Source organism: Coloeus monedula (assembly GCF_965178545.1).
Source record: "Coloeus monedula genome assembly, chromosome: 1".
Taxonomy (NCBI): Eukaryota; Metazoa; Chordata; class Aves; order Passeriformes; family Corvidae; genus Coloeus; species Coloeus monedula.
Genome location: NC_138781.1, coordinates 92659744 through 92679025, shown reverse-complemented (window position 1 = coordinate 92679025; position 19282 = coordinate 92659744). Strand labels below are relative to the sequence as shown.

At 37.8% G+C, this 19282-nt stretch overlaps 1 protein-coding gene across 2 annotated transcripts in view; it reads left to right on the top strand.

Annotated features, from left to right (window-relative positions):
• PTPN3 (protein tyrosine phosphatase non-receptor type 3) overlaps positions 1-19282 on the top strand; it is a gene marked incomplete at both ends in the record, with an annotated part of 157927 nt that overhangs the window by 68601 nt on the left and 70044 nt on the right. Inside the window, 5 exons of one of the 2 annotated variants that reach the window (XM_082280592.1) lie at positions 11183-11290; positions 11449-11491; positions 12555-12633; positions 13999-14043; positions 14981-15033. In XM_082280592.1, the coding sequence (XP_082136718.1) occupies positions 11183-11290; positions 11449-11491; positions 12555-12633; positions 13999-14043; positions 14981-15033 (328 nt within the window). Of the gene's footprint in view, positions 1-11182; positions 11291-11433; positions 11492-12554; positions 12634-13998; positions 14044-14980; positions 15034-19282 lie in introns of both variants that reach the window. The other variant, XM_082280591.1, reaches the window with a different exon arrangement.

Below are 19282 nucleotides of genomic sequence, written 5' to 3'. Positions count from 1 at the left end.
TTTCAAGCCAACCAACTTCAATGTCATAAAATCATGGCATGCAGATTGTATCTGGAAAAAGGTCTTCTATATGATATAAAAACCACGAAGAAACAGATCTGGTGAACATTATCAAGTATGAATAACTAATTTATAGGTAAAGGGAACTCTCAAATTGGGGTGTGCTTCTCCTTCAAAGGACTGGTAAAAAGGTCTCCTCCTGAAAGGAGGAGGCCTTACAGATTCTTGTAGTGATGTCAGTACATATTTTCCGAAATGCAAAGATGATATAAACAGTGAAGACATTGTGGCTCAGTAGGACTATTCTGTTCAGTCTTTTGTACTTCAATAGAGTCTGTTTATATGGGTGTGGGCAGGGAACAGGGATTAATGGAGGTTTGTACTCTGTATTTTTATTCTGTAAGGTTTATAACCTTTGGTACTGATTAAAATATCAGTTTATTTTTTAATGAAAACAAAGGAAATGGCTTCACTTCTCAATCAACTTTCAATAGAATTATCTGACCATGCAGAAAAATTGTGGATAAATTTAAGTAGAATTATATGTATTTCTTTATATGATACTTATTTTATCCAATTTACCTTATTTGAGACGAAGCATTTTGCTGAGGAAGCAAAATGTTTACATATGTTTACATTTCTTAGAGTACATGGTGCTTTCCAACAGGACATTCAAAACTGCACCCGAAAGTTGTATTATCCCAAGTCTTATTACAGTTCTCTTTGCAGACTGATTTTGTTTTTTAACTTTGTCTGTTGGATATTAATTGAAATATAAATTATTTGATAGCATAGAAAGGTTATTTTCACTGTAGTAGATACAGCATTAGTCCCATTTTAGTATGTATTTTGCATGCTATGTATTCATATATGTGTGTAATATTGGGGAGTGGGGTAGAAGGACAGAAAGGGAAGGAGCAACATGTTAGTATACAATTTCCATTCTTTGTCTCCAGCATGCCCTAGGAATTGTCTTGTCTGTCAGTGAGCTGGCATAATTGCAACACACCACCCTGCCTCACACAAGGATCTGTGTAAAATGAGGAATTAAAAATGTTTTTAAATCCATGCATAGTAGTATATTTGTTCTTTGTAAACAGATGGTTACACAGCTTTACATTTAGTTCTTGCCCTGAAGTCCTGCACTATACAAGTGAAATTTGCTTTAGGCAGTGCGGGCAATACGGGTACCATTGAGAAGGAACTATGTAGACCTTAAAGCAGCCTTTTGGTACCTAAAAGAAAGCTGTAGAGCGACTTTGTACAAGGGCATGTAGTGATAGAGCAAGAGGGGAATAGCTTCCAACTGAGACAGGGTAGATTTAGGTTAGATATTAGGAAGAAATTCTTTGCTGTGAGGGTGGTGAGGCACTGGAATGGGTTGCCCAGAGAAGCTGTGGATGTCCCATCCTTGAAAGAGTTCAAGAACAGGCTGGATGGGGTTTTGCGCAATGTGGGGTTGTGTAAGGTGTCCCTGCCCTTGGCAGGGAAGTTGGAACTGGATGATCTTTAAGGTTTCTTCCAACCTAAACCATTGTATGATTTTTTAAAATTCCGTACCCAGCTGATTTCTCTCCCTACCTTCAGCATACCCTTAGGGTATCACTGCTGGTTACCTCCTTCATCCAGCAATTCTAAGGGCCTTCTTTACTGCAGCTGTGATGCTGAACTGCATAGGAGTGATGTAGGACTCAATATTGCTCTAGTTAAAACAAGCAGGGAGTGTGGATACCCTGCTGTATTATGGACTACAAAAAGGAAGAGGTTTCGCAGAAGATTTATGTTCTTCGAGTACTGAGCTGTCATACTGGTAATGAGGGAGGCTGCACTTTTCGGTGAGGATGGCCTTTCCTGATTATTTAACCTTGATATCAGCCTAAGAATAGGCTTTGCCACACTCTGGTAGTGTCATAAGGACCATTTTTCAAAAGGGTTTGCAGCCAGCTGCAGAAAATTTGTGTCCAAGTTCTGCTTACATTAGCAGAAAAATTAAGCTTTGTGAAGTTTTTGCCTGACTCTGTGTGTGTGTGTGTTTATTTTAATTGCCAACATAATTCAGTTTCATGTCTTTGAGCAAAGAATAACTTGGGTCCTTGATCAGTCTGGGAGTCAGTTGGCCATGTACTGAAGGACAGTAAGTTTTGCTCTGAACAGATTTTCCCCACTGGTGAAGTCTTTCTGTGTTGCTTTAGAGAAACTGTTTCTGGTATCAAGATGTTTTTCTCCACATTTAATTCATTTCTGGATGACAGGTTAATTGACAATTTCACATTTTAAATAAATTAAATATGCATATCACAGGGCATGATTATCCAGAAGACAAATTAGCAGAAATGTATTAAATGATGTAGTACTACATTATTAAAATGAAGGTGCTTTCTGAAGTGACTAGACATAGTTACAAGATACATGGATAAAAAGACCTACTATGTCTTGTGGATATTGTAAATATGTTTTCTAGATTTTTTACTTTCTCAGCTTTTACAGTTCTTTCTCAGCTTTTACAGTTATTGCTGAAATATGTTGAATTTTTCTCCTCTGTTGGAGTTCGGAGAATGGGAACTGAACAAGATCACCTCTTCTAAGCGTAAAGTGTAGTGTTTTCTCTTGAACATTTCTCTGCAGCATTATCAGTGGAAAATTAAGGTTGGAAATTTTTCAGGGTCGTTTATGATCTAATGGTACCTGGTTCTGATCTGTGAAGGCTCAAATTTTGGATAGATGTTCTGCTTTGAGCTAACATTAGGCTAATATTCACATATGCATAAGTAGGTTTTATGTTCATTGACAGGATTATGTTTTTCAACGACAAATAGTGGAAAGTAAAAGTGGAAAAGCAGAATGCTTGCAGCTTGGCCTTTGTGCACTTAATAGCATAAGTGGAATTGGAGAGTTCTCTCATTCTAATGACAGTGGACTGAAAACAACTGAGCATTGCTTTGTCATGGAGCAGCTCTCTGAACACAGAATTCTTACTGCAAAAAGAGTTCTTTCTTTCAAAGAGTTCTTTCTTTCTTTTATGTAGAAAAATAACATTAAAGAAAAGAAACATTGTGGGTGAGAAGAAACTTAAGATAAATTGACTATAAATTTAAACAAATAGATATTCCTATGTTGTCATTTCTTTTATCTTGTTGACAATGCAAATGTGTTCAAGACTATGGAATATGGGGTGGATTTAAATTTAATAGAAAGATAATAGATTAAATAGCCTAAACTTACAACACTGGGAACAACTTATATATTTTGGAATTTTGAACTAGTACTGACATCTTTAAAATGATGGTAGAACATTCATGGTATCTCAAAATACTGCATCTTTAAGAGAACAGGAAGAATAGAGATAAAACTTTCTTTTCATTCTCTAGAAACAGGATCTTTGTAGAACCCACAGAGCTGATTTTCATCAAATTTTGTTAACAAACTGCATGGCACTTTTGTAGTTATACTTATCTGTTTCTTTCTTCTTTATCATTCTGATGAATGCTACTTCAGATGGTACTTTGTTTTCCCAGTGGTTCTGTCTGTAGCAGGGTGAATAAAACCCAAGTATCCTAGAAATGGAAAAAGGAGGAAGGAAGGTAGATTTTGCATATGGATATAACCAGAGGAACTTTCTATCTATTGAGAAACCTGAAGATAGCTACATAATTTCCGTTTCGAAAATTTGTTCTTATTAGTCACATATCCCAAAGAATATTGGTATCCTGACCAGCTGTAAATAAAGACTTAATTGCAAGAGAGCAGTGCCATTTTTCTCCTGGATTTGTTGCTTTGTCAGAGTAATGAAGTGATTGGCTTTTTTGTTCATTGTTTTTATTTAAAGGTGTTTATACTACAGTTCTGGTGAACCTGAATTTTGTATTCATGATATCACAAAGAGTTCATCAGTATAACTTATGTGTGCTAGTTTTAGGTCATCATTATCAAGAAAGTTCACATGGGAGTACAGACAGACACATTCCACTACATTGCTTACAGTCCAAAGAGAAATGTATGTTAACTATGCAAGGCTGAAGTGGCCTTTCTTGTTCCACCATTATGTGTTTCAGTACTTAGATGGAACATGTCCAAAGTCCAGGCAAACAATAGAAGGTGCATGGAAGATGAGAATTGGAAATGTTCTTTCAAAACTACATTTGAGACAAAGACTTGACTGCATTTAGTACTGAATGTTGCACTCGACTTTAATTATATCCAGGCTTTCATGAAGCTCCCAGTAAAACTTCAGGTGTTTCAGTTTTGTGATAAGGTTAACTCACCTCTGTCTCTGATGTCACTTCTGTCTTGTTCTAAGGCTGTAATGCATAGGCTTTTCACCTGGGGAAAATGTTTGCTGTCATTCTGATATATACAGAATTTGTTCACATACCATGCTTGAGTGTGTTTAATAGGTATTTATTATATTATTATATTACGTAGTGCAATAATGAAATTTTTTCTGTAACTTTTGATATAATCATGCAGGAATTTTCTGGGTTTGCTCTACTTTGACCCATTTACCAGGAATGACCACTTGGGAAGGATGTCATTCCAGTAAACTGACTTTGGAGAAGGGATAAAACTGACAGCGTCAGATCACTTCTGCATTGCATTGTCTATCTAAGTTAATGTTTTTGTCTTATTACCTGTGACTTTTGCTTTTAGGCTAGTTGGCTTTTTGTAATAGGGTTTCCTTCTAGAAATAAGATGATGAGGCTGTAATAATTCAAAAAGTTGCATGAATTGAGGCTCAAATTGTAAGGAATGTTTTTTCCTTCCCTTCCACCTCAGTTAAGTTTCTTCTTCCAGTATTTGAGAAGGAATATGATTGTTAAAATGAACACCTACAATTACTACCAGTATATTTAAAATAATGCACAGAGTTACAAGTCTTAAAAGTTCTTTTTGATTGTGAGTGTGAGTTTTATAATTTTAAGCCACTCATAGAAAAATGCAATACGCAGAATTTTTGTATCTCTGTCACCAGATTTTCCTAATCAGTATTGTTTGATAGTACAAGACAGTTTAATGCTGCTCTGTGTCCCCGCATGTTGAAAGAACTGCCGTATGAAGTTTCAGGCTGGCAGCAAATATTTAGTTTTGTATTGAGACAGGTCAGTATACTCAACTGGAAAGCAGTAAGACAGTATGAAATTTGATGATGCCTTTGAGGACACTGAGAAAATGATCTGCCCTGCAGCAGGCTTGTTAGTCTTAGCCCTTTGTGAGGCATGACTTCATAATAAATGCTGAAGGAAAGAATTAACAGAGGGGTGATTTTTCCAAAGTTAGAACTGAAATGATTAACCTTATATACATGTGTGTTTTAAATAATTTTGTGAGGCAGAGGAAATGCAGTGGGTTAAACCTCTGTCCTTGGATAAATATTTTGTATGACCTTTATACAGGAAATATGCGCTAAAGTGTATGGAATCTAGAAGAGTTACGGGATGGACAGGGAGTTGGCTGAGGAGGTGGCAGTAGATCTTGGTGAAAATAAATAGTTAAATAGTGCAAGGACATAAAGAGAATTCTTGTCTGTCAGATTTCATTAACCTGTTGCTCTTGAAACTTTTTCAAAAAATCAAAAATATCAGGTTTGAGGCCTTATTAACAATAAAAAGATACAGGAATATGAGGTAGCAGGTTATCTTGAATAAGGCATAATTGCAGTGAGGGAAATCGGTAGTGTAAACTAATAGCTTTTATGAGATGAGGTAATGTTTTTATAAGCTCAATTTTCAGTTGCAAACAACAGTTTGCAGATTGAGCTGCTCGTGTGTTACTGTTCTGAAAAAGGTGAGTGCTTTCATGCACCAGGCAAGAATCTTCAGCCAGTGTCAAGGAAGTATTAACAATGTTAGTCTTGGCATTGAGGCAACCCTCCAGGGAATGTCACATGTGGATCCTGGCCACTTGCAGACAAAAGAGGAAAGTTCCAGTCAGGCAGGCATAGAAAGTACAACTAGAATGCTCTGCAGAAGACTGAAAAGAGGAAAGAGCCTGTTCCGTTTATTCTAGATGAAGAAAATCTTCCAAGCTCAAATAAGAGAGCATCAGGTGGGTAAATAAATTCCAAGAAGAGAAAAGGACAGAGTTAGCAGAAGACCTAATTAGCTGTGTGTAAAATTACTGCAGAAATTAAAAGAAAGTGGTAGCACTGTGTTCAAGCTCATGCATCTTTTAGGACCAGAGGACACAAGCTGTTTGGTTGCAAATTACTGTTACAGGCTAAATTAGGAAAGGTCCTCAAACAGCACATGAGGGGCAGTTGGTATTGTGTCTGAAGTGAGACTGAATTTGCAAAAGCTTAGGTGGTGCTTAACTGGGAGGTTATCATCACCAGAAAGTGGGGGCAAAGCTTCTGCAGAGGACAGAGAAATATGCTTTACATTGCACTGTCCTCTTAAATTGTCACTCTGTACCACTTACCTTGAAGAAGTTAACAAACTGAAGAACTTTACTTGCATATTTACCTCTTTAGTCCAAGGAACTAACAATTTTACCTTAAGTTTATGCAGTTCCTAGGGCAATGAGTCTTGATTATCCCAGATTCTAGGCAGTATTTGACATTAAAAAATAATGAAGGGCTATTTTCTCTTCACAATTGTTTAACTTACTAGAAATTGAATTTGACTAATTTAAATCCCCTAAATGTTGTGGGAACTTGTTGTGGCATGGGTAGAATGTAATAGGTGTTAATTATTTGACTGCTTTAAGTATTAATTTTTGACCTATCCAACATAAGGTGTAATTGATTTGAAGACAGATTTAAATGGAGGTGAATAGTGTGTGGTTATGAGGTGGTTGATGCAAAGCTTTTAACAGTTCAGAATAAGGATTGGTAGATGTCATGAAGGTGAAATAAATGGAAAGTTCTTTTCAGGGTGGAAACACTCAAACTTTTTGAAAATATTTCTTTTCAGTAAAACCTTTGAAATTGTTAAGGTTAAGAGTTTGTGTTATTATAGAAGTGCAGACTAGTAAGGAATATCCATAATTTTTTAAATTTCATTGTAGAAAAGCAAGAGCTTAATTAGGCATGTCTTAACTACTTGCTCTAATGTTTGATAGAGTTAAGGAGAACTTGATTCGAATGTCCAGTGTAGCTGAGCAGTGTCTGTGTTGTTTTGCCCTCCTCCTATGGCACAGGGGAGTGAAAATAGGATGTGTTGTAAAGCACCTGACACATTGTAATACCTGAATATGCTGTGGCTATGAATTGTATTGGAATTGATGTCAAAATTCAGAAGCAGTGGTGTGACATGCTTAGTCTGCCTCATTTTACACCTAGGTCTCCAAACTGTTAATGTACAATGTAAATTGAAGATTGTGCAGCGTGAGCTGTGTGGTCATTTTTAGGCATATAGACTGAAAAAGAATTCAAGTGTTTCTTAACACAATGCCAAAGCTAAGGAAATAAACATTTCCTTGAAAAACAAGAAAACCCCTTATAACTTGGAATTTTAACAAGAAGACTTGAATAATTTAAAATAACATTTTTTACTTAGCTTAGATTTCTGGAGTGGGTGCTTGATCTAGGCACTGGGAAAAAAACTGCTTTTAGTATCAGAGGGCAAGGACTGGAACCACTTAAAAGTAGTGCTGGAAATTATTTTTTTCTAGGAAATGTTGAGAGGCAGAAGAGAAGTAAATAGATGTGTAGATGGATGAGACTAGTGCTGGCTGAACAGCTGGGTTTAGGGTTGGGAGACCCACGGGAACATTGCAAAGAGACAACTGTGACTGCTGAGCAAGAATGTCATAGCAGGGAGCTTGCTTGTCCTTACAGGGAAGCAGTGAGAAGGCTCAGCAACTCATATATGCTGGGGGAGAGGGAGGAATGCAATTGTGAGGGGGTGGGGAGAGGCAAGGTGAAGGCATCTGGACTGGGATGAAAGATTGGAAGCATGGAAACTGAGAAAGGAATTAGGAGATAATGCTGTTGTGAAGAAGTGTTGAAATTCCAACCAAAAATTAGCAGAAGAATCCACCCTCTGTGGTCTTGTCCTGCCCTATTTGTAATGAAACCTGAGATTCCGGAACTCCTTTCATCAAAGTATCTGTCCCATTCCCTGTAATTACTGCTTTTGGTCACAATATAACTTTAGGAGCTCATTTAGGTGCTGTCAAAAGTGTGCACCACAGGCGTGCAATTAGCCTTCTGAATTGTGCAGATGTCCTGATGACTCTTGAAAGTGTTTTAACATTCTGCTTATAAAAACCTAACCCTGAGGAAATAAATATGGTCAGTGCTAAGGATGAACTTGCTGGTGTCAGGAAATGCCCATTATTTCAGAGAGTGGCATCTGCTGTTTCCATAGGGCCCTCTTGTGTACACATATGGATAATTTCTGATGGACAAATCTCAGTCTGCATGGTGGAGGCAATGTCACTGATGGTACTGGACAGAGCTACCTTACAGATACATGGTGCCATGGCTTTGTGTGACAAGGAATGCATGGTTGCGTGGTCCTTACCTATCACTGACAGTTCAGTTTCTAAGCTGGATTTTAGGCCTATGCTATTTCAGAAAAAAGTGGGATTTGATCAGTGCTGTGGTTTGACCATGCCAGGGAATGGTAGCTTGTTTGAAAGGTGGGGAGTGGGAATGTCCAGCTGGGGTAGAGAAGGAGGGGACAATGTTGCTGCTCTTAGTGACCACGCAGCCTTTACAGGCCTGTGTGGACTCACGTTTATTGTGAGACCTCAACTGTTTGCTCTGAAAGTTAAATAAGGCGGGGGACTGCTGGAGGAGAAAAGGTACTCTCAGCAGTTGGGTGTTGTTACATTGTTTTCTCCACATGTGACTTTACTCCAGAAAAATGGGCGCGGCTTTTCACAGGAGGCCAACAGTCTGATACAGTAACACTGCTCAGTGAACATTGGGCATTCAAGTCACAAATGAGATGCTGGGAGTTCTGCCCTAGCCGTAGAAAGTGTTGGATAATAATAATTCCATCCTCCAAAATAAAACTAAAATAATAATTCCATCCTCCAAAATAAGATGGGCTAAGTGGGTGTCTGTTGCTTGAGGTTTTGTTTTTCTTTTCCCATCTTTTTAAATAGGAAGAATGCTCCTATGAGATAAGGGAAGACTGTGGAATATGTTGCTGTTTAAAGCACTCAATCACAACAGTGTTGTACCCTATTAAAAATAATAAAAGCCTTTCTTCTGAACAGGACTTACTGGACTGTTGTATTATAAAAAAGGTTTAAGGAAAGAATTGAATTGGCTTGTAAGTAAACACACTTACTGAGCAAGACTGGGGCCAGCCACAGAAATGTTGTCGATATCATGCTTGTACATTAAGTCCTTTGTTTCAAGTGATTATTTTAAAAAATAAAGAAATTTGTTTAAGAAATCAGAACTTAATAAAACCAGAGCTGAATTTTTGTTCAATAATGAAGTGCTTTTTGGAGTTCAATAATTTTCCTCTGAGATTTTGTTTGTTTAGCTTTGGTTTTTTGAGGGGGTTGGGGGTTATGTGTGCAGATTATTTCTGCTTTTAAGAGAAACATTTGGAAAAATCTTAAACTTTGGAATTTGGAAAGAGAAATTTGGAAAACTTCGTTTTCTTTGATTTTCTTTTTTTTCAATAGAAAAAAGCAAACTGGCCCATTTTTTTGCTTTGTGCAACAATTCTGTATATAAAAATCTAGAGCTAAGATGCAATACAGCTTTGCACTCACCAAATACTGTTACAGGCAAAACAGACTGAACTTGGACATAATCACTGAATTTATTACAAAGAAAATCGGAGCAGGATGAGAAGTAAAATAAATCTTAAAAACACCTTCCTGCCACTCATCCCTCTTTCTCAGGCTCTACCTCCTCCCCTGCAGTGGCACAGGGAGACAGGGAATGGGGGTTTGGGGCAGTTTGCCGCAGGTTGTTTCTCCCAGTTCTCAGGGAGAGGAGTCCTTCTCCTGCTGCAGTGTGGGGTCCCTCCCACAGGAGACAGTTCTCCACAAACTTCTCCAACGGGCTTCCCACAGGCCATAGTTCTTCACAAATTGCTGCAATATGGATCACTCTTCCATGAGATGGAGTCCTTCAGGGTCACAGGTTCCACCAGCAAACCTGCTCCAGTGTGAGTTCCTTTCTTCATGGGTCTTCAGGTCCCTGCCAGGAGCCTGTTCCACTGCGGGCTTCCCATGGGTTCACAGCCTCCTTTCAAGTGTCCACCTGCTCTGGTGTGGGATCCTCCACAGGCTGCAGGTGGATCTCTGGCTCTCTTGTGGGACTCCATGGCCTGCAGGGGCACAGCTGCTTCACCACGGTCTGCACCATGGGCTGCAGGGGAATCTCTGCTCTGGTGCCTCCCTGCTACCAAAATCTAGCCACACAAACCAAATACAGTGAGCTATCTATTACCTATTAGCATTTTTAGGATTGCAGTCTTGTTGAGGGGGTTTTGTATTTTATGTAGTGTTTGGTGTTTTTTTTAATAGAATTGGTTCACAGTGTTCCTTGGCAGAAGTTGGTTAATCTGTTCTCCACAGTGCCATGGCAAGGATATTCTTGTTTGATTTGGGGGAAATTGTACCAGCCTTGCACTTCTGATCTCTGCTGCCTGTTTGATACTGTTTTGCCCCAGTTCTTCTGTGATTCCTGTCATGAGGGACATCTAGGCAGAAAATGGGGTGGCTGAATGGCAGCTGAGCTTGTGGACACTGAGGGGCAAGTGAGAGTGCAGGCTGAAGTATGGGATTTTATGTCTGGATCACAGCTTCCTCCTCCTTTTTTTTCCCATCCTAGTGTATACTTACTTTGCTTTTTATCAGCTGATGTGGAAGCATAGCATGCTGCTTTGGTGGTCACAGCAGGGGCCAGAGCAGCCTCATGTGTCTGCAAGCTGTGCCTGCAGACTGCCACTCTGGAGAAGGGCAGTGCTCCCACTGTGGGCAAGGGAGAGGTGGTCTGCTTATAATTAATTTTCTGCACTCACATCAAGGGCTGGAATACATGTCTGTTCATATTAGGAAATTTCATATGCCTAATGTATTTTGGAAAGAAACCCAAACCTTTATCAGAATAAAGTCCTTATTGCTGAAAAGCTTTGGACTGATGAATTAGCAGCTATTTTTATTCATGAGTTACATTAGGAAAAAAACCAAAACCATTTATTTCAATTAATTGTATCTTAAAATGTATAAGTGTTGCAGAGTTTCACTTCTAAACTTTTCTTGTTTTCAGAAACAAGACACTGGACAGATTTTGTTGGATATGACCTATAACCAGTTGGGTGTGACAGAGAAGGAATATTTTGGTTTACAGCAAAATGAAACTTCAGTAGATTCACCTGTAAGTATAGTAAATAATAAATGTGTGTGCATGTATATTTGTGTATAAATATATACACATGTATGTGTACACACATATTCATGCACACAGATGCACTTAAAAAACCACTATTTTTCTGTAAATATTTTTAATCCATCTAATAGTTTTTCATTTCACAGCGGTGGCTTGAACCAAGCAAACCTATCAGAAAACAGTTAAAAGGTAAGACTTGATTTTACTATCTTGACTGTAACTTTGTAGTTCTGGTTTTCTGTGTTCTTATGACTAAAGCAAATGCATGTTGTCCAGATGGTAGATTTTCTTCAAGAGTAAGTCTTGTGTCTGCCAGTCTTTTCAGCAGATCCTTCTACTTCTGCTTACTCCTACCAGAGTGGAAATAAGACCTGGTAGATCATTAACTTTGATGCTATAATAGCAGCTAAACCTGGTTTCTGAACAGTGTTAGACGTGCTTAGGTGGCTGTGAAAGCAGTAGTCATATTGTGGTGCCAGTGAAGTCCTCCTGAGGGAAGCAAAGGAAGAGGGGGTTTTAAATGACGGAAGCATAGGCAGGTTCATGTATAGGTTCTGGCAATTTCTTGTCTCGCATAGGTGAGAAAAAACAAATTTATGCATTTTTATTAAAAGAAACCAAAAAAACAACACCACACTCTTCTAAGTGTATTTGTTGTTCTAGTATGTCTTGTTTTATACAGCTTTGGGTAACACAGAATGCTAACCAAGAAGGACAGGCCAGCCAGCGTAAACCTGGCCAGAGAGCAGCTTAGGAGGACTGAGTGACACTGTCCCAGTTTGTGGTGTGACACTTGAGCTGTGTTTTTCAGCACTCACATTTCTACCTTGTGCTACAGATCATACACTTTTATGTCAATTCCTACACAAAATTAGCATGATGAACTTCTGTAATTTCATGTATTTATATGCAAGATACAACCGAGCACTATCCCACGGAGACACCTCAAGTATATTTAGTGCTTTTCTCTCTTGTAATTCTTAGGAGGCAAAGGTAGCTCAATAATGCTTTTTATGCAAAGTATCGTATGCAAAGTACTTTAAATGAAAGCACTAAAACTTTTGAGAGCATTTTCTTGAAGCTGGTGTTGGGGCAACAGGAGAGACTTCTCATAGTTTCTTTTAGTTTCTTGAAAAAAATACTTGAGATATTATGTGGTTGTTCATATAATTTTTCTGTAAATATAGAAATGAAAATATTAGGCTCCTTCAGTTTTAAACTAAAATTTATTTGCTCTTCTAAAATATTGCAGGAGGTTTTCCCTGCACCCTTCATTTTCGTGTAAGGTTTTTTATACCTGATCCTAACACACTTCAGCAAGAGCAAACCAGGTAATTTCTGTTTGATTTTTGCTTCCATGAACTAGGAATGTGTAAATCCCTTCTTTCCTTCTTGGCAAACTATGCTTTATCACATAGATGACGTTGTATGACTCTTGGTATTGAATGCATTTGGATTGGAGAGCTTGATGTTATACTCATGATGAGTCCTTTCTGGCATACACAGCCTACAACTCCAAGATATAGCTGGAGTATAAGTTAATACAAAGATATAGATTTTAAAAGTATGTTTATTTGCATATTGAATTTTTAATTTTTTTTTTGAGTCTGCATGCCCTAGGTCTATCTATCTTAGAAGTTTTGTATCAACACTGAGTCAGTTTTGAACATGTGTAGTAGATTTAATGCTGAGGGTGTGGGAGGGTGGGGTTTATTTTTTTTGGGCAAGAACAGATAACAATTCTTGTTTTCTAGTTTGCCCATTACTTGTAACATGCAAAGATATATAATGCTTCAGTTTACAGTAGACCTCTAAAGTTTTCTTTTTTAACCCATCTCCGAGTTTTTGGGGTGGTGTGATATGTGAATCATAAGCAATTTTCAATCAATTTATCACAAGATTTTAATTGAATACTTGTTTTGTTCAGTGCCTGTTATTTGGTGTTTAGAATTTGAAGGCACACATTAATCTGGCCATTAATCTGACATTTCTGTAGCACTTTCATTGCTTATTAATTTCAGTGACTTGGGAATATAAATAGTACAACATGTGAAATTATATTTCTTGAAGAAAATTTAGCTTTTGACCTCTTTTGGTATTTGTTAATCACGCAGTTTTAAGCTGTTCTGCAGTTTAAAATTGAAATTCTTCTAAGATCTTGTCTTTAAGGTTCTTCACCTACCCACTCTTCAGTATCACTATAAACATCATCAAACACACTAATAAGAGGAAGACTGCACTGCTCTTGGAGAATTAAGAACTTTTTGTCAGCATGTGCTGCTAGAGAAATGTCTCATCCTCCATTGAGTAGCTCCAAGATAGACTGTCACAGTCAACCTTGATTGAGATTTGGGGTGCTTTGCCTTTTTTTTTTAAATTTTTTTTAAAGTTGCATTCAAAATGACTATTCCAGGGAGAAAAAGAGCCCAGTTTAGTAGTGGTTTGGTTTTTATAGTGTTGTGACATTAATACTGTGGCCCTGGATTTGCAGTAGAGACTGCCAAAGATCCTGAAAAATGTTGTGAGAGTGAGTGGGTGTATGGTTGCATATTTGTAAATGCCACTAATATTTGTTCATCTGTTTGTATCGTTTGCTGGGAAATCTAATGATATGAAACTAATATATGTAGCTATTTGAATCATACCATTTAAAAATAAATGCACATTTGTTTCTTTTCCAAAAAAATCTTTTCTAGGCATTTATTCTTTCTGCAGTTGAAGACTGATATTGCAGAAGGAAGGTAATAAGAAGAATCTTCAATTTCTCTATAATTATTGCTAAAATAAAATTAAAAAGCCTTTTACCGGAGGATATTGTTGCTGTAAAATTATCCCAACTGATTATCCTAATTTTCCCAAAAATATGCCTTGTGAAACATTGCTTTAAAGGAAAATCACATCTCTAGGAAATGTTACAAATTTTCACATGGCTCACTTATTAAGAACAGTTTAGAAGTCTGCTGTGAATAAGCTGTAGAAGATGCTGTATGTCAACAGGCACAATATCAGCCACAGAGATATTTATGCAAGGCTTGGTGTGCCTGGCATGGAATTCCAAACCTGGGGACCTGCTGCCTAGTGCAGTAATCAGGAGGGAGTATCAAAGGGCAGTTCATGCTATCATTTCTCATGATTTCAGGGGTTTATAACCTATATGGTGGGCATATACCCAGTGATTTCTTTGGCTGTGATTTCTGTGTGTTTGTGCATTAAAAAAAAATAAGAAGGAAAACGTGGTCCATGTACTTGCGGTCAGATGTCAATTGCCTATAGGTGTTGGCTTTTTTCTTTTTTAGTCAGTTTTGGTCATAAGATCAGAGCTGTCTTTGTGCTTGGCATTTGGCTAATTTTAGAGTTTGTGTCTGGTTTTAAATATATCAGAATGCAGCTATTAAAGTAATGTCCAGAGCTCCATAAAAATCTCTTATCCTTTTTCTTTCCCAAATAAGCATCCAGCAAGAATTTTAGCATGTCCTTTTCTGATTAGTTACTACCATTCACTTAAGGAACTGTTTAATATCCAGTTGTACTGTGCTGTAACAATCAAACTTAGTAGGAAAATATCAGATACTCTTTGAAGCTAAATTAGTCTTCTCATACTGAACTATTTGTGAGACATTTTTAATAAGATGTATGTACAGCCTATGTCTAAATAAAATTATTTCCTCACCTTTCCAGATTGTCATGCCCCATTAGTTCTGCTGTTGTCCTGGCATCATATGCAGTACAATGTAAGTAATAACCAATCATTATTTTGTTAATAAATTTACTTGACCAACTACCTTCTTGGCTGTTCACCAGTGAAAAGTCAGGAGGGATTTCTTTCCTTATCTGTTTGTGCAGAGTATTCAATATGCAGGTACAGGTTATTAAAGCAGCCTCCAGAGACAGTCTGAATAGAAAAAACATACTTTTTAGGCCTGTAAAAGAAAAAAACTTGATACAAGAGTAATGCTGTTATTTATGTGTGCCTCTACTGCTGACAAAAAGTCAGGTTTGCATTGTCAGTGGAAACAGTGAAACTTACTGTGTGTTACAATAGCTTCGGGAAAGCATTCCAAGGGAATAAGTGGTCATCTAGAGAACAGTTAAGAGGAAGGTAAACTCATGATTAAGAAGCTACAGTGTTCTTACATAATGTTTGTTTCATGGAATTTGGTTTGTTAGTTGTGTAAAACTGGCCCTTTGCAATACATTCAAGGTGACTTTACATATAAGAACTTACATCCTTCTCATCTGCCTTCAACTGGCAAAAAAATTCAAATGATGATACTAGAAAAACATCGTCTGTAGGAAAACCAAATTGGAGTCTGATCCAATGTCTCACAAGCATCCTCAACAGATAGTGAAAAACAGCTGGAGGAAGACCTTTCTCATTAAACAAATAAAGAAAAAAAAATCAGGTTGAGGGTTTATTGGAGTTTGCATATTTGTTAAAATAGTCAGGGGAAAGTATGCAAGAATAGTTGTGTAATTATTTGGCTGAATCTCATTTCTTTTATGGAAAGGCTAACAAGGCCCACAGAAACAATTGAGGTAATTTTTGTTTGAAATAAAGACCAAGCTAAAGTAATTACAGTGTGGTTTTCAAAGAAGAATGTGATAAACTCTTACTATCTCTCAAAGCCATAAGAATCTCTGAAACATTTGCTTTTATGTTTAAACATGTCATATGTTGCACCCTTTTATAAAATGAAACCGTAATCAGATTCAAGCTTCAGTAAGAACAGTTGAAACCAGAAAAATTTTCCATAGTAGGTGGCAGTTCCAATTTTGTAGCCAAATGAAGTTCATCCTGCTCTGGTGTTCCTGAGGCCCAGTAAGGGCACTTGAAGGCTGAAACGCTCTGCACCATTAGGATTGTTAAATGAACTATTGGTGATTCAATTGTGCTAAAGCTCAAAAATGAAGAATGCAACGGTTTTATCACAAAGTGAAATTAATAATGCCATATCTAGTGTACTCCAAATCCCCAAGTAGTTCCTGTTTCTCTTTCAGTTTTGTGACTGTTCCCTTTTTAGTGCTTTTAGGATAGGATACCTACTAATGCAGTTATCTGCATTAAAGGAAAATGATAGGACAGTGAAGATTGTCAAAGGGTGCTAGTGTGTTTTAATCTTTCTCTTTCGTGGTGGATTCTGGATTTCCCATTGAGTTATTTGCCTGTTTTTTCTCACTCCTGATAGTGCTGCTTTTACCAGATGGTGTTTTTTGTTTTTTGGTTTTTTTTTTGGTTTCTTTTCCTTTTAATTAAAAAAAAAAGCCAAAAAGCCAAAACACAAAAAACCCCAAACCCAAAAGTAACCTTTTTTTTTCTATCTGATGTCCTTTCTACTGCTATTTGTATGATACTGATATTTATTCTCTTCATTGGTAAAGAATGAAATGTTTAATAGGAAGACATAGTCCCTCAAGGTTGTTTTTTTTGTTTGTTTGTTTGCTTTTTTTTTGCTTCTGGTGATGATGGCATAGGAAAGACATTTTTGAAATCTGAGGGTTTCGGTCTCCTTAGTCATGTTTGCTGTGATTCCTGTCAACTGAAATTGTTTTAAGTAGTTTTCTATTAGTGTTTTAATTTCTAATCATACTTAGTAAGGAGAGCTGAAGTTCTTGGGTATGAGGTAGCTGCTTATGAGAAATCCATTGCCTGAGGTAGCCATGAATCAGTTCTACCTGAGCTGTTTACTGCCACTTCTTGGCAGCTTTCAAGCTGCTCTCTCCTTCTGTAGCTTTCCTTGTACGCAGAAGGGGAAATCCTTGTTGTCTGACAACATTGGGTGTTGTTTATTTAAAAGGTATAGCAGTTGTTGCTGATGGGAGGGCTGAAGCAGATCTCTTTCACAGTGTATGAAGTCTGGTGTTTGATATTTCTGCTCTTGCTTCTAAACTAGTTTTTCCATGTGCTGGTTGTATGGCTGGCCTTCAGAAGCTTTGTATGAGTTTTGCAAGGGGACAGTTTTTGGTGGTATCTACTGTGTTGCTGGAATGCTGCTTCTCTGTAGTGCCCTTTGTGCAGGCATTTGGGTTCAGCACTGTGGTTCTGAAATAAAGCTCTGACACGTCCCTCTGCCCTGCTGCAGCACACCCTGCGTTGCCTGCTGGTGCTAAGTTACAGGGGAATGCAAGTGGGTGTGAATACTGTGTCTAAATAACGTGACTGAACCTGATTACGGACATAGTTCAGACACTTCAAGAATAAGTTGTTGGTGTTTTATCAGGAATGTGCTTTGTGACAGAATGATCAGTGGATTTTGAAATCTTTTTTTTAAGAAGAACTTCTTAAGGTGCATTCCAAATAATTTCATCATTGTGAAGTTGGAGGGATACACTCATATCAAAAAATCTTAATGATAAATCCTGTGTTTTTACTAGTGTAAAATGGGAATGTTGTACCATCTATAAAACCAAATAAGGAAACCTATACAGTACATCTATTCCTATTTTTTATTTCAAATGTCACAAAGCTGATTTAGCACCACTTGTTTTTTATCACTTCAGGTGGCAAATTGCCATTTCCAGGCCATTGTTTAAATGCCCAGCTGCTGGTATGTGAGAAGTCCCATGGGTTTCTTGAGAATATGCTCTTATGTTAATAAATCCATTGCTGACTTGCGCCTTGAATCTGAAGCCCAGCAATAAAGCCAACAAGGATGTTATGAATGCTTCTAAGCTTGTTTTTTTTCCTGAGCATCAGTTGCTCTTGTTTCCAGTGCTATTGCTCCTCTCAGCTCTGCTTTGAGAACCAGGAATTATCTATAGCACACTGCTGTCTGTCTTTGGGAGTTTGTTCAGAAAGGGATTGACTGGTTGCTAGCGATTCAAATGGACTTTAACCTCTCCTAAGGAAAGGAAGGCTTGTGAGGATGAGGAGTCAAGGAAAGCTGAGCTTAGTGTGAAAGGCTCTCAGGAACTGGGAATAAGAGAGTTAGAATTTTGGGAATGCCATAAGACTGATATCCCAGAGGGCTGTAAGAGTCAGTGAAATAGCAACAGCAGCTCCTTAGTGAGGCCTGATTCTTTCTTCTAACTTGCCTTAATTTTGCCTCAGTTTATTAGAAATTAAGTTGAAACCTCAGACTTCCTACTTTATGGAGACCTCTCTCTTTTCATGTTTAGCATTTGGGGATTTTTCTCTCTGTGTGCTCCCCACCCACGCTTCCGTGAAGTGAAATAGTGTTCAGAAGGACATCACATGTAAGCTGAGAGATTTGCTTACAGATCAGCCAGGTTTCTGCCTCTTTCCAGGGCATCTTTAACCCTTGTGCCTTCAAATCAAAATCAGACTGGATTAATAGAGAGAACTTTGAGCTGAATTTCCAGTATTTGAAATTACTTACTAGATGTGTTGGGTAGTCTGAGGACTGTGTGCATGTCACATCTGTTCTTCTGAAGCCTGCATGTGTGCTGTTCAGTCACAGGTACCTTTTATCCTGTCTTACGGCACTTGTCATCAGCAGTGCCAGTGTTATATGTGTGATGGTCATGAAACTCACAATACAAGAATCAGCTTGGAGAGATTAATTGAAATACATTCCCATCTCCCTTCCATATGGTTCACTGAATTCTAGATTGCTGCTCCTGAGCTTGCTAGCATCTCTGTACAGCAGATCTTCTAAGAGTGTTCTGATTGTTTATATACAGAAACTTTCCAGCTCTTTTGGGCTGGTTTTCCTTAATTATATTTTACAGTTGTGTTAGGCAATACAGAGGCCACTTCAGGAGATCATTGCTTCTAGTATTTTTTATGTGATGGTCTTCCATTAAGCCACAAATAGTTTTTTGAACTGTAACACTTCAAAACAAGGTACAATCTCCAGAGTGGAGAACCCCAGATTGGGATATTGGCCAGTGCTGTAGCTGAAGGAGCTGACTTTCTGCAGTGCCTCACAGACTTGATACTATTCTTCTGTATTTTTAAGTTGGATGAGCCTATTAAGTATTTTTGTGTAACATAACAAAAAAAGGGGAAAGAAGAGTTTC